Source organism: Chaetodon auriga, chromosome 17 (genome assembly GCF_051107435.1).
Source record: "Chaetodon auriga isolate fChaAug3 chromosome 17, fChaAug3.hap1, whole genome shotgun sequence".
Classification (NCBI taxonomy): domain Eukaryota; kingdom Metazoa; phylum Chordata; class Actinopteri; order Chaetodontiformes; family Chaetodontidae; genus Chaetodon; species Chaetodon auriga.
This window is the reverse complement of record NC_135090.1, coordinates 2,688,927-2,705,461: the sequence shown is the minus strand read 5'-3', so window position 1 is coordinate 2,705,461 and position 16,535 is coordinate 2,688,927. Positions and strand designations below refer to the sequence as shown.

General features: G+C 39.8%; 1 protein-coding gene across 1 annotated transcript in view; it reads right to left on the bottom strand.

Moving 5' to 3' along the window:
* Positions 1 to 6,262: 6,262 nt before the first annotated feature.
* Positions 6,263 to 16,535, bottom strand: part of thsd7aa (thrombospondin, type I, domain containing 7Aa) — a 154,341-nt gene continuing 144,068 nt past the window's right edge. The window contains exons 26-28 of the mRNA XM_076754016.1: positions 15,464 to 15,677; positions 14,094 to 14,181; positions 6,263 to 10,395 (exon numbers count right to left, since the gene is read on the bottom strand). Of these exons, the coding sequence (XP_076610131.1) occupies positions 10,308 to 10,395; positions 14,094 to 14,181; positions 15,464 to 15,677 (390 nt within the window). The 3' untranslated portion in view covers positions 6,263 to 10,307. The remainder of the gene's footprint in view (positions 10,396 to 14,093; positions 14,182 to 15,463; positions 15,678 to 16,535) is intronic.

The window sequence follows — 16,535 nt, the reverse complement described above, 5'->3', positions numbered from 1 at the left end:
GACGAAATGTGTCCTTTATTAAGAGAGGCAAAAATGACAGATGTGGAAGTTTGGGTGGTGGATGAGCTTGCGGTGCATTCAGCTTTCAGAGACCAGAGTTGGTGTGTTGTCACAGACTTCACGTTCTTTTTCACCTTAGCCACAATCTTTCCCTATAACCTTAACCATACTGCATTTGACATAGCAGACATTATAGAAAACAAGCTTTTATAAAAAGTTAGTTTTAGATGTAAAAACACAGTCACTTAACATGATCCAGGTTTTTGCAGAATTAGTTAGACAACACACCATGTGAGCATCATTACATTCCGACCATTTGGAAGATACTTCTGTCCAAATTAAGACTGATCTGTCCAAAATAAGAACAAGAGCTAGATGTCATCCAAAGACAGTGAGTTCAGTGCTACAGTGTAAGGCTTCTCTATGTAATGAGACCTCAGAAAATGCACATTAAGATTCTGGTCATTTTCTGCCAGTATTTTTCATGGATGTAGTAGTTTGCTATGTAGGAAGATGATATCCGAATCTTAATTCCATCTAACCGATTTGCTATTCCTCCAACTAGGTACAACAGCCTTCAGAGAGCAGTTACAGTGTTGGGTGGATCAGTGTTCCATAATAATAATATGTAGGTTACACTACTTCTTAGACCCTCACTGAACATTGTGACTGGATATGAATCACGAGGTGCGTGACCGTTCAATATGAATGTAATTCCAAGGTTAGAAGAGTGGTGTAAAACTCAAATTCACAACAGACATTTCCCTTACTGATTGTGAAAATATAACAACACTGGCTTGTGCAGACATTGGGACACCTTTCATCTGAGGGTGGTTTGGCCTTGCTAGTGTCAAAATGTATGTAATAAAAGTGTGAATAAAAATAGAGAAGCAATTTAGTGCTTTGACTAATGCTTTGGAATGTGTGCCCAGTCACTAACAGACAGTTCTCGGGGAAGTATGAGTCTCATTGCATTTCAAGGGCACTATAGAGTGTCAGTGAAGCACAGAGCGTTAGAACTGAGCCACTGAGTTGTGTCAGTGTCACAGAATGAGAACCATTCACAAGAGGGATGTGAACACAGCCGGAGCCTGCCGACCATTACCGAAAGGGGAGAAAGAGAAGATTTCTTACTTCTCAATCAAACACCTGCTCTCTTTCCTCTTTTCAGCACAAGATCATCTCTCATTGATAGAGTATAATCAAGAGGTCAAGTTGCTAATTTTCCAAGCACACCTTTTGGTGGCCATTTAGTGCTGGGGGAGAAAATTACAGGGTAGCCTCTTCCTAATAGCTTACCATTGGACTGCAAAGAGGAGGGGTAGGAGATAAAAACAAGAGAGAGGAAGAGGATGATTGGCCAGCTGAGTGACGCTGGCGTCCGGTGGCATGAATATGTTCAGCTGGCTCGGCTCCATCAGTGATTGTGAGGGCAGATGTTGCTGCAGGCCCTCAGGCGTGGCCATGAGGCGGTGGCAGCAGGTTTGCCGTGGCTGCTGCCCAACCAGCTGCCATTTGAAGTGTCACTCCACATCTACAGCGAGGGATAGGAGTCAAACTGGGCTTGACCAGAAGGGCCAAGGGTGCGCTTCACGCCATGTGTGGCGACAAAAGGCCCGGCGGTCTGCAGTCACGGTCGAGGCTGCCAGTGCTTTTCAGGAGGATGTAGAGGGTGGGCGGGCTGAGGGGAGCTGACAGAAACAAATGGCTGAGCAGAGTGTCGGTCACAGGATGCAGCTGCTGCACATCAATCGCTTCCTCATCACAATTAGAATGACTACCGGCTTCAGCATTGAGGAGCAGGGACGGAAACTCCATTTTCACTCAAAAGATTCCATTTGGCTTATTGAGGGGTGTGAATACAAGTCCTCGAGTGAAAAACAGCCAGAGATTTGAGACTTATTTTTAACGCAAACTTTCAGAACTTGGGTAGAGTAGAAGGCCCTGCTGCTGGAAACCATATGGGAGTCTGCTATTAAAGAAGTTTTCAGCAATTTTTGTGAAAGGATGAATCAGGTTTATTTAAACTCTCATTTGTTGTATGTTTGGTCATTGTTTCTATTGGTTATGATAACATTGTACTTACTAGGTTATTTGCTAAGATTTGGGAATGCTGTGACATGACTGCGATATCTCAAGGAACTTTATGTCCAATGCTAATGTTCAGCACCAGAAGTAATCTGACCTTCAGACAGGTGTAAACATGGCAACAGTTTATCCAGATGAACTAAACCACTTTATTTGGAGGTTAAATTGAATGTGTGCACAGCTGTAATGTTACTAATAACTGTGTGCGCACAACAAGGTTCACGTTGAAACAGGAAATAGGTCAGTAAATTGTGATGGCTGTTTAGAATAGACAGTTTGGGAAATGTTTTTACCGTTCACCTTTGTTTTCTCTTCCAGATAATTTGACAGATTGTGGGGTTTGTTTAAAACCTGTTCATTCTTCCGGTTTTTGGTGTTTCTTGCCCCGTCTCACTCATTTTTATGGATGTCACAGTGTCCGAAAATCTCAGCAATTTATTTCTAGAGTACAATTTTACTTCTACTGCAAGGACACAACAAGTAAAAACAGTAACAAACCAGAATTATGCTTGAAAGGTGACCGAATTATTGAACAAAGGTGAACCAGGTGTGTTGAAGATGTTGCAGTCACTGTATGTGGTTCTTAACCGCGAGGCGACCATGATGCCTCAGAGAACAGGTATATCAGTAAAATCTAAAATCAAAACCTGTCTGATGGGGCACAGACAAGATTAAAAAACAAAGGCCTTCCACCTGCTCTAACCCTGTATATTCACTCTCTACCCCACATGCAATTCTGCTTTCAGGTATGGTATCAGGTATCATTTTCCAGCCACAGGAAGAAAGAATCCTAGAATTTAAAAGAAAAATCTGGCCTGAATAGCATCACATCTTTTACTTCTGTTGTTCCTTTGGTAAACTTTGCTATAAATCATCAAAGAGCAGCCTGCTTGTAATCATTAGTCTCCGGTGTGCAGTTTACTGACGTTAAATCATAGGAATTCTGATCGTTCCAAAAGCATTTCTCACCACTATCTGCAGTGAAAAAGGCTATTTTATCCATTGGTTATGATGTAAAGGCAGAAAACATGACTGATATTCAATCAGAAATGAGAACATTTTTCCGTGGGTTTCCTCTCTCACACGCTACCATACTGCAGCCTTTTCTGAAAGCTTTTTTAAGACAGACCACCACTTCTGTTGATGGAGGGAGTGCTTTATTTTATCAGGAGGAGATTATCAGTTAAAGGAGACATCTTTTATCTTTGGGCTTGTGGTAGCAGAATTTAGAAACAAAGAGTGCTGCGTAGATGATCTTTAGTGTTTGACCTAGTATCCTTAATCACATTTTTTTTGCCAGATCTTGATGTCTCTGGGGTCACAGCGAAGTCACCCGTTTGAAGTGGGTTTCGCAACATAGCTTAATTGATTAGGGCAGTCGGTAGGACTTCCTTTTCTAGGCAGAGGGAATTTAATTGGAAGACAGAGACATGATTATGTGAAGTGCTGATTAAATGAGAGGACCAAAACCATGTAGCCTGTCTCTGTTTTATTTCCCAACATCCGATCATAATCAGGGGCTCTGATGATAAAGGCAATTACATTACTTCAACAAGCAGAGGACAACAATTTAACCAATAGAGAAAAAGAATAATTAGACCTAATTGTCAATCAACATGACTGCATTAGGACGGAATCAGTGCCTTCAGGGTCCGTAGTCAGAAACACAGTGTGGTAAAAGTAAATGAATAAATGAATAAAGATAAAAAATTCTCTCTCTATATATATATATATACCCAGTAAAGAATGCTTGTCTTTTTTTGTTTTGTTTTCTATTGTTTTTTAGTTTGTTTGTTTTGTTTTTTTCGAGTGTGTTTTTAGCCAAATTTCTGTATCCTCATGACAGAGGTTAATTTGCAGTGACCCATTCCTTTTCAGCAATGAATTCCTCTTTGTCTCTTTGCGAAGTGGAAGCTTTTATACAACCTATGAGCTCAGTTGCTGAACAAAGTGCAGTACTGAGAATATTGTCCCACCTCTATGAGGCTATCAACCATTAAGAACAGTGTTAAAAATGACATGAAATGACCTGAATGTTTTTTTTTTTTTTTTTTTTTAAGGTTTTACAATGTTGCATGGGCTAAGGCATCATAGCACCATCAAACCACAATCCTGCACACATCAAGCTGAGCACTCTGCACACCTTTAGCTGTCTTTTACTGACATCTGGTGGTCACTTGTGTGCTTCAGTTCCCTATTAAAAACAACTGTCATTAAAAATGTTATGGTCCTATATCAGTATCAGCGTTACTCTTATACTGAGATTGTCCTATTGCTCAACATAGCCCTTGTTAAACAGCATGGTCATTTTAAAGATACTATGTGACACTGGAGCAAAAATGACTTGCAGGTCCTCCATTAACATCCTGCTCCTCTCCTTGCAATGTCTATACTTCTCTCTTGCTGTGTGGTAACTTGATTGAACATTATGTGGATTACATTAAGGCCAACCTTGGACCAGCTGATGGTGCTCTTTAGTCGTGCAAATTGCCAAATTAAATTAGCACAAACAAGATAGTTGATGGAAAGCTTTTGGATCCCTTGCTCTTGGGAATTATGGGCCACCGTACCTGGTTTTCCTGGTTGGTGATCCTGCTTTGAGTACAAATTGAGTTGAGCTATCACCCGTCAGACTGACAGTCTCTTACGCTTAGATTCTCTGATTTCAAAAAGTTGGTATGCTGTATAAAACAGAATATGTTTTTGTAGCATTCCACAACATTCCCATCAAATTTACAATAAGTATGTATTTACAAAATCAAGTTGATGAATTAAACATTACATATATTGTTTTTGTACTGTGTTCAATTGAGTAAATGTCAAAAAGCATCAGCAGATTATTGCATTCTGTCTTGTTTATGTTTTTCACAGCTTCCCAACCTTTTTGGAATTTGGGTTGTAGATCACACACAAGACTATCAAAGAGGCAAAGCAGGCAACTGCCCCAGGGCCTTACACCCCAGGCCCCAACATGTCCAAGATCACTGTGTGGCAAGTGGTTTGTGATAACTCAATTTCCCCAGCGTAGGATCAATTAAGTTTTATCTTATCTTATCTAACTTTATTAATTGTAACTTTGTTTCGCCTGGCCCTGTTTTGAGGATCACTCTGACTTCATCATCTGAGGGGAAATTGTGCTCACGCGATGCGTATTCCTAAATTAACTTATAGCAAAATAAATTACCACACATAAAAGCTGGGGCCACATAATATTCCAGCATAGGAATGCTGTAGCTACAGAGATGGAGAGAATCAAATGCATCTAAGCACATGTCTTGTGACAGCTGAGTTGTGGTTGTGGGCTGGTTCAGTCCAGACATCCATATGTTAATGTCAGAGTTTCGGGTTCCTCTCCGTCCTTCTACAGTAGTATGTGCTCTAAGTGGAAGGGGACATCAGGGCCCAGTCATGTCAAACCTTGGCCACCCTCATATAACCATGGTTTCTGTATCTTCTTAGTATACCCTATACTAAATGCTTTGTTGTTATTATCTCTGAAATGTAAAAGCCATTTTGCAGTGTGACAGGTCTCGTGGAAACTTACGTCCATCAGATTGACCAAAATGTTTAAGCGATTCAGATTTTAAAACAACAATTGGATTAAAATTAAGCATCACATTTAAGATTTACAGTATATTCACAGTGTAAGAGAACGAGTCAGTGTTACTGCCATCTAACTGACAAAATGCAATTCTGCCTGGAGTCTTAATCGTTAAAGCTCATAGAGCTCTACCCCACACATGAATCAGATACATGTGAATTATGTACATGTCTATGAGAAAATATATATAATATATAGATAGGGTGTGAAAATATATGTCTACATATAGGCAAATATTTTCACACCCTATCCATGTGTCCGGAGAGCTGGTGGTCATTGTATGTGCTTCATAATTTCAAATAAATATATTGTAGTAATGAAACAAGGGCGATAACATTTTACATGTTGATCAAAGTACTGCAGCTTCCAAACAGTCTTTTCCCTCTTTATCTCTGCTGGAGGAAAAAGGGACTTTTGAATATTTGGCCCGTTGGCCTGCATAACTGTAATTCATGAGCCAAAGACAACATTTCTATTCCTATAACATCCTGTCAACTCCCAAAAATTTTAGTCAGTTTGACATTTCACATCAGGCTGAAGAAGCTTTCAAAAAGGCAACAACACTTTGAAATATTTCCCTTGTTTATTATCAGCAATTAGTCAAATACATATAAACAAATAGTAGGAAAAGGACAGAATTCGTCAGTGACTTTGTTTTTCACAAGGTTATCAGTATCGCTTTTAGCACACTCCATTCACACCTCCACTTTTTCTTTTTTTTCTATTTTTTCTTTTTGCGCAACATCTTGTGCAGTAAAAAAGGAAACACGTTATGGTACATGAACAATAAATTAAAAAAGAAATATTTAGCACTTTATTTACAACTCATATTCCAAGAAATATAAAATAAACATTCCATTAACTTACTAGCAACAAACTTCACAGAATATTAAAGTGCCACTCTCTGGCAATGATATGACGTCTCATACTGATAAACAATAAACTGTTCATGTTGGGTATGACTGGACTTTTAGCTTACTTCAGGCAGCATTGTATCGTCTCAAAATACTTGCATACAATGATTCCTCCTGAATGGAATTTTTAGCAATAGAAAAGCTTCTGGGAAGGATTTTACAGCATCCTGAGACACTAAAAGTCCCTCAGAGTGTTACAGTTGTTTAGGGGCTGAAAGCCTTTTAAGACAGGGAGACTACACTGGTAGGGTCTCTCTGGGATACATGGCTGAAGAGTTCACCTAGATGAATGTCATTAAACACTTGAGTGGGTGAATAAAGCCTGTAAGACAGAACGTAATCCTTCAAGCTTTTCTGTAGCTGCGAACAGGGAGGAACCTCACTCTGGACTACAGAGAGGTGTTTGTTTTCTGGTGTCTTATAGCATACAAGATTAGACTGGATTTGAGGTCAGTGTAAATTGATTGATCTCATGAAGACCGGTTGGGTGAATAATAACAGATTAATAACTTAAATCTACAACTGCAGACTTCATGGACTGTTGCATTAAAAAAAAAATACATAAATAAAAAACTATGAATGACTCACTGACATTTGTAACCAAAAACCTGATAACTTATAAAGGAGCATTTGTAAAATACCAATAATAAAATCATTACTTGTAATTTATAAACCCTTTATAGAAGGTACCATCTAAGAAAGTGGAATGAAAATCAGAATTCTGGTTGGACCTGGGGCCTGATCCTTTGAAGGCGGGTCTTTTAGAGAACATGAACAACATGAAGGTCAGGCTAAACCTCTTCAAATGAGATGGTCTAGTATTCCCTCATTGTAAGGGTGGAGGCTGGAAGGGTGTGTCACAGACCACAACTGATGGTTCATCGGTGCACTCCTTGTCAAAAATGTCAAGTTTACCACCCTGAGGGTGCCTTCACATGGCAACAAAGTAGAAATACCAAGAATACAGACATGTGGGTTCCATAATCGGCAAGTTTACAGTGAGACACTGCAATCAAAAAATGATGTACAACTAGAACCAAAGCACCAGTTCAAATACCCTGTGATTAGCAATGTATTCATCAAATTTTTCCTCCAAATTTGTGAAAAAGTAAGCTACATTTACAGTATCTGCCAAATTTGGAGGAGCCTTTGGAACAGTGGAGGCTCATCCAGTCAATCAGACTCACTAAATTTTGTCAGGTTATGCTAGACTGTAAGACATGCTGTGCGACCACATCAGAAATCAAGAGTGTGTATAGCTGTTCCAAACCAGCAGCACAGGAGTGGAAACCTGAGAGGAGGAAGATGGGAAATATGGGTATATGGGAAATATGGGTATATACCAATAAGGGCATACACTTTCAGACAGTCTCACTTGAAATGCACTGATCGTGTTGTACTCTGTGTTTCACATGGAAAATGACAGAAAAGTTGACAAAAGAATGAAAAAAAGAGGAAGACAGAAGAGAGAAGTTCAAACCGTGGCTCTTCTCACCTCCACAGCTCAACAATAACAATCACCACACGAAATGAGTGTTAGATTGTTGGTTCTGGAAAGTTACAAAGATGCACACAAACGATCTAATGTCAGAAATGTGTGTGTGTGTGTGTGTGTGTGTGTGTGTGTGGGCGTTGGGGGTGTATAAGGTGTTCGGCCATCCAACAAGCGGCTCTGACAGGCGCCTTCAAGGCCCAAGTATGCTTCAAGCTTTGTGCTTGTCAGGCTGTTTCATAATTTCTGAGACTTCATTGTTGGAATTGGGGAGGCTGTGTCCCACCATTCCCGTAACTTTCCAAAACTGACAATCCATCAAGCACACCCATTTTATCCAGCAATTATCAGGTGTGTGGACATTAGAACCTCCCTCTCAGCTCTCTTTCATTCTTCACATAACTGTTTCTGTTGTTTGTGGTTATGCCATTGTTCTGATGTTTGTCTGTGCTCATATGCTATCTGCTTTTTTTATGTGCATATTTCTTTTAATGTTTTTTGCTTGTTTTTATTTTTTCATGTACCATCAACCTGTCAGGGACTGCAGAACAAAATTAGCCTGTATGGTTAAATCTGGCACATGGACCGGATGGACCCAAGTGTTCATGTTAGTTAATGTGCATTTTCCCTTAAGCCTTAAATAAAATACACATACTCCCATGTGTACAAGCAGCTGCAACAACATAACTATCTGAAGACGTGTGCTGTCATCCCCAATCATCATGGCTACACTACAGAGACATGCAACAGAGTTCCATGAGTTCTTAAAGATACATGGAGGAGGCAGTGGGATGCAGCCAGGAGGCAAGACAGCAAGCTTTTCACCCTCGCTTTGAGTGTGGTCCTTCAGAACATGCAGGTTCAAATGCTTTTGTCTTTAGACGTGATCTAACTTGTTCATTGTAGTTAGTTTGAAGCATAGTGAGACCTTTACAAAATCAAGGAATGCAGAAGGCATTGACACAGAACAAAATTATTTGGAGATGTAACTCAGATTCAAAGAAGTCTGAATTCTTTAATCTCTGGCTTGTGATGCTCTTCATAGTCTGATATATTTCTGAGACTTTGAACTCATTATTTAAATGAGCCATCCAAGATTAATCTCCAAACTCAAATATCACAGGCGTTTATTCATCTGAACACTTGAAGCCAAGAGTCAATATTAAATTATACTCCATCTCCTGGTCTTGTTAGCACTTTTCTTCTTCTCATATCATAGGGTCGAAAAGGGTTTCATAATGGATGGGTTTCTATGGATCTCCTGCAGTCTGAGTTGATAATAATAACGTGTATCAATAATTTACAAAAGTAAGAGATCATGATCTTAAGCCACAGTCAAAAAATTAGAAAGGAACTCAGGCAGAGTTTGAGACGTGTAGCTGTACATACTAGAAAGGGTAAAGTTGAAAACACAGAAAAAATCCTATTTACATTGCGTCCCATCATATCACACATAAGAGGTAATAGAAGAAAAATATCAACAAACATTGGTGAGTTCTGTTTGCAAAAAAGTCTACTTTTTTACATTTCTAGCACAAGACTGTACACCATCTTGTATTCAGAGAGGCAGTTTCCTATGGCATAAGCTAGACATACAGTAAGTACATATCATGCTGCACTAATATAGTGCAAAATTATGCCTGAAAAATCAAAGGGAGAGGCAGGCAGAAGTGATGGTGACTCTGGGAATTACATATTTGCTGTCTGGTTTTATCTTTGCTGTCGAGATGAACCTAGGCCACAATAACACAGATGAATCTGAATGTACATAATTTCCTAAAGAGATGATCCCACTCAGCAGTGACAAAATTACCTAAAGACCAATGAAGATTTGTGCTTTTCGAGCAAAATCTGAGTTTTCGGGTGACCCCCTCCAAAGACTGGTTTGGATGTTACTGGCAGTACGAAATGGCAGAGAAGCAAAGGCAGACTTCCAGAAGAAGATAAAGAATTCATGAAGGCTCTTGTGAAACAAAGTATCAAAAAATGACATTAAAAAAGAGAATGGGAACATAAAGGCTGCTAATGACATGGATTCAGTGTCTTGATCTTTGAGGTTTCGCTTTCTGTCAGAATCATCTTCCCAGGGTGTCCACCTGTAGGTTGAACAATGCCCAGCGTCAGCCCTGACATCGAAGAGTTTCTATAGAAACCCTGTGTGTCCTGCAGTAGGACAAATGTCTGTAGGTAAACGTGGTCAGCGGGAAGACTCCTACATGTCGGCGTCTCCGTCATAGGCCAGAGTCAGCGGCTTCAGCCTGTTATTCATCTGCCGCCGTTGTGGCCTCTTTGGCTTTTTGCTACAAACAAAAAAAACAAGGAAACAATGCTTAGAGAATGGCGCCACAACTGTTCAACCATGGTAAATATAAGCTTGTTCAGAGCGAAAGAAGAAGCCAATGAACTGTAGATCACAGCTGAGCTGACGTGCGGTCAGTCAATTCTACCAGGTACTGATTCTGTTCGTGACAATAACACTAGCACACAGCACACTCAGATCAGCTTGACGATTCTATGATTGAGATGAGTTCAAGTTTCATTCTTCTAAAAATTGAACACTAAGGTCACTGCTAAAGCTGCATGTCTTTGGACTGTGGAGGAAACCCACAGACACTGGGACAGCTTGGATTTAAACTCAGGAGCCTGTTGCTGCATCTGCATCAAGGCTTCATTTTCATACTGGAGAAAAACAATCCAAATTCAATCTAGAACAGTTTGGAACGCTTTGCAAAAATGTCAGCACCAAAGTTGTATGAGATTAAGCATAAATGGCATATAATTTATAAATGCTGTGAAGTTGTTCTATGGGAGTGCCACACACAGCAGTCAGTGTAAACAGGCAATGCAATGATTAAATGATTTTAAGGAATCTACAGCTGAAGTACAAGTTAGCTGTCATCTATACTTCAAATACACTGAAAAATTCTGAATTGCTTTTATATGGTACACAAATGAGGAATAAACATATAGTGTACACATTTAAATGAAAGCTGTGAACAATATTTGACATTATTTTGTACAATATATAATACAATATGTGTATGGATGACCAGAAGATGGCAGCAGAGGAAATATTACCATTCCGACTGGCCTGCTGGCTGGCAGATTCAGAGGTTGTTAAAGCCTTTTATATCCTGATTTTTGAACAGTGGAAACTGCTAAGAGCAACCCACCACCACACAGTGGTAGTAATATTAGCAGATTTAGTACAGTCGAAGGAGCAGCAGTAGTGGCAGTTGCAGTACTGTTATTGTATTAGTGTCAGATGTAGTTGCAGTAACAATGATTTTCATGAATCTGCATGCTGCTTTAGAAGCTTATGCAGCCAGACAAGGATTCAAACTAGGGAGGAAAGACTGAATATATGCCTTTATCCTTATTTGTTAGTGCAAATGACAAATGTATTTACTTATTACTTACTAATGTGATTAAATATCCGATACTTTTACCTTCAGTCCACTTAGCCTTTAAATGAATAGTTCAATGCTTCAGGAAATTAACTGATTTAAAGAGCAAACTGATAAAGTGCAGTCTGCTGTTTGTATTTACAGTAAAAGCCTGCAGGTGTGTGGTGAGTTTGAGAGAAGCTGGACTGCTCACCTCCAGAGAGTCATCCACTGAAATGAGTGAACAGGCACTGGAGGTGTTAGGGCACAAATGAATGTCAGGCGAAGTGAGTAACAGGAGGGTGAAATGAGGCCCTGACTAAGTGATGAGAGTTTCAAAGGGAGGTGGTGGGGGTGGCAGTGGCAGTGGCTGTTGCTGCTGCTGCTGCTGCTGCTGCTGTGGTTGTTGTGATCCTGGAGGCTGTTGTTCCAGTGCCTCATATTCCTGCTGCTGCTCCTGTTGCTGCTCTCTGAGTTGGCTGTGCCGGTGTAACTCGTCTTGCTCTAGTTTCTGGCATGCAGGGCAGGTGTAAGGCACAGTGTAGCTGTTTGGGTCCATCCAGTAAACCCCATCTGAGGGGGACTTGGATCTGGGCTTGCAGCAAAGGCAACAACCACAATAACTGAGCAGGGAGCATGAGGGTGAAGGTGGAAACAGAAAAACAAGAAATGAAGGTGACAAATGATGAGGGGGAAAGTAACATCAAAAAATGAAAAATAAGAAAACTGAAAAAATGAATCAACATAAGCAGTGATGTAATGGAGGTTACACTCAGGTTAAATCTCTGAACCCACCATGACGAGCAGGAACACTTTGCTACATTTTGGGCTGGTTTCATCTCAGGGCCTAAAAGAGCTCTGGATTACAGCATTAAATTGATGCTCTAAGCCTACAGGACTAAAGTCTAGGTCTAATATTTATCACTATAAGAAATAATAAATGATCAAAGCAGAGCTGATGAAATGAAAACTTAAAGGATTAATGTGGTGCTCTAAAATTCCTCATTAGATTAAATATGTTTGCTTTTATAAATATCTTCATTATACTTGGATGTCATATGTCTTTCAGGTGTGCACAGGTGTCAGCATGTATTATTCAGCTGGAGCACTGTACTGATCAGAGGATTCACCTCCAGTGATCTGCTCCACTCTCCTTGAGCAGCTTGATTTAATGTGAACCTTTTGCCTCCTCTTCATGACTCATAGTGTTTGTTCCATGGATGCATGAAAACACTCTGCGTGATTATAAAGCTCACCAAAACCACTGGAACAACAGTGAGCTCAGTCTCTAAAGCACTGACTGTACTAAATGATTCTGCGGGCATACCAGCACTGCCAGTTCATGACAGGCACATATTTCTGAAAGCAAAATGTCACTATTGCCCTGGACTCTGAGGTTACTAACCCTGAGATGCTGATCTTTAAGAAACGCAGCAGCAGCAGCAAAACAGCTGCAGAGTTTGAGTGGAGAACGAGTCAAAAAGCTAACACTATTTCATTCATCATTTATCAGGCTTGAATATCATGAGTGGATGATAAAGTGCTGGAGCCCCACTGTGTTACATTTGATTTAAATGTATTTACTAAGCTGTAACCTGACAGGGACAGAATGCAGGTAGCAGCAACTGAAGATGAAAATATGGATCAAACATAGACATACTTTACTTCTGGACAAATGGTTGACCCAGTTATAATGTGAGTGTAAATTTTTAGACATTTGTTTTACATTTAAAAATCTTGCCCAACAACATTTAATGACTGTATTTCATTGTGTGTACATTTAAACATAGTAATTGAAATGCTGTAAAAATACAGTTTATGCTGCCTATATTTTAAAAAAAATCACTTTGAAACTACATTTGGTCCAGTTTTACAATCTTAAAGTCCTTTCAGCTGGACTTCAATATCCTCAGTCAGACATATTCACATAATGTCCAACATGATGTAACATGATGCGACGAATCACATGATTATTCACTGATCAGTGTCTTATGTGCTTAAAGCTTCACAGAGACTTATAGATGTATTATAGATGTAGATAGATGTATAGATCTTATTCTGAGCTGATGATGAACTCATGAAGTGCAGAGATGACTCTCTCTGTTCTTACACTGATCACAGACTGCTCATAAGAGCGCTCATGATAAAGATAGTCCTTAGGTAAGAAACTAATATCTAACCGGGATTACGATGTTGTACATGTATGATCATGAACACTTCGGCAAATGAATGTGCCTTGATGTGGACTGTATGAATGAGAAAATTAAACGGCATCAAATCAAATCTGTTGTTGCATCTTGCCAAAATTTTGATTGAAATCTTAACAAGTTCTTCAGTTTCATTATACTTTCATCAGCTGTGTTTTGTCACTTTTTTAAGAGTTCCCCACTTAATATCTGTGAAATGAAAGTAAAGGAGATATCCACTGAAAGAGAAGCAGAGTTCACTGCTTTTGTTAACCCTCAGCCATGTTTCATTTAAACAAGTCTTTTATGATCTCCATTACTTCACTGAATGTAGGTGAGAGATGGCATGAATGTTAACGAATGTGATGATAGAAACAACACATGGTAGGGACACACAGTAATAATATGGAAGCGCTGGTACGTTACCATGCTAAGTAAGTCATGGAGATTATAAAGACGAGCAGAACAAATGCTCCTGCTGCTACTCCGTACACCCAGGTCTTCAGCTTCCCATCTGCACAGAGAATCACACACACACACTCACTGTTAACACACTGTCAGGATTTACGTTTCATTCCCTCGTCTAAGCTGAGGGGGGCAGTAGAGTTACACATAGAACACAGGGAGGACTTTGGCCACATTTTCCTGTCACACTTCAGTGTGGAAATAATTATTGGTCACTGAATCATCAGTGTAACACAAAGATACACAGATCGACATGCAGAGCCTTTAACACCAGAGAACAGACAGAATGGAAGGAGAACTGTTTGTGTTAAATGTGTTATTGCACTGCAACACCTCCATCTGTAAATACACTGTGATAAGTGAGTGTTGATGAGAACAGCTAAAAATATGCACCGTCACATGCAGAGTCTGTAAATCCAGCTTGTAGTGTATAAACTGTAAATGTACATAACAGTCTTTCTTCTCTTTCAAGCCAAACATGTTATACTGTACCAGCACTATCCTTCCCCTTTTCTCTTCTCCTTGTTCCAGCCTTCATCCCTTGCTCCTTCTTCCTCTTTTCCCCTTGTTCCCGTTTTTTCTTCCCTTTCCCCTTTCAACCAGTCTTTCCTCCTTTTTCCTTTATTACTGTTTCCTTCTCTTTTGTATCTATTGCTGTTTTAATTAATTTCCTTGTCTGCTGATTTTATATTTTTCTTTTTTTCTTCTTTCCTTCTCCATTCGCATATTACTTTTTCCCCTTTTCCTGTATTCTTGCTTTTCTTTTTGTCCTCCTCCCTTTCTTAATTTTTTTTTATTTATTGCTGTTTGTGTTGTGCTGCCCATTCTTTCTTGACTTTATCCCATTACATCAAATACATTATACATACATTCTGTTTAGCTGTTGCTTAATAAATTCTCCAAAGCGACTATAGTAAGTGCACTCAACCATGTGGATGTGACGCAAAAATTGCAAGAATCATGCAAATTCTACATTTATGTAGTAGCAATAAGAACCACTCTGAGAACTGAAATCCCTCTGCCTTTCCATCATACATCATTTTCTCTTCCCTCCTTTTCTGTCATCCCTTTGATTACTCACATTTCCTCCAGAAAATGCATGAATATATTTTAATTTGGTACAGTTTTAAAATACTTTTCTTTGACTTCTTGGACTGTTTCGCTTTTCACATTCTGATGGTGTGCAGAAGATTTACTCTTCTTATTCATATTTTGCTTCACTGTATTATGCCACAGTTTATCCTAAAAATTCACAGCCATCATGTCATTCAACATGATGAAAACAGAAGCTCCAGGAGCCAGGTGTCACAGACTGTGTTGAGGTGTGTTACCTGGGCCGAAGGGCTGCAGGAACCAGGTGCGTCCCGCCCTGCCTGGCGTGCTGGCTTCAGGCTGGGTGGGGTTGAAGGCTCGGATGGTCTTGACATCGGCCTTGTTGTCACCTGCAGTGGGGATCTCCAGCACCGGAATGACTGTGCACTGGTCCAGCAGACCGTCAGATGTCATCACTTCAGTGTAGCCCTCCTCACAGCCACAGACTCCCGCCTGACACAGGACGGAGGAACACAAAGGTTTGTTGAGACCTTAAGGGGTAAAACTCCTTCATATTTACATACATGTACAACATGTACATGTACAACAGCCCCACTGGCAGCTCTGTGAGGCTACTTGGACACAATGCTTAGAGCTAGCTGTTAATGACAGCATGTTAACAAAGTCACAGGGACAATACTGGCATGGTGATGGTATAGGTATAATTTTTATCTTGCTTTAACATGTTAGCATGCTAACATTTACTAATTAGCATTAAACACAAAGTACAGCTGAGGCAGCAGGAATGTCATTGAGTTTGCTCGTATTTGGTCATAAAGCAAAGCTCTGGAAACATTGTTTGATCTCCTGATACATTATCACAAAAGGTATTACAATTCTTCCTGGGGGGAACATGAAAGTCTGTGCCAAATTTCATGACAGTCCATGTTGAGACACCAGTCTGAACCATGGTGAACTTGATCAACATTAACACCCCTTGACTGACACTGCCAGGTGACAACAAAAAAAAAAGAAAGAAAATCTTAGAGAAAAGTCTGAAAAAAATAACCATTACTAGTGTTGCACAAAGGGTTTTTTGTGTTTATCTCCTTTCGTATATTACTGATGGCCATGATTTGGATTCCTTCATTGTTGAAGATTTCTTTGTCATGGCCACTAAACAAACATAAACGGTCAGGAAATAAAGAAAATCCGCCTACATAAACAAGTATGGATGAAGAAGCACCACAGGGGGGAAGAAAAGATTATGAAGAAAATCTTAAGTAACTTGTCGACACTCTGCCCAATCAGCTCTTGATTCTCTAACCCTCTGCTGATTAACATCTGGCAATCTATCTTCCTACTCCTTGA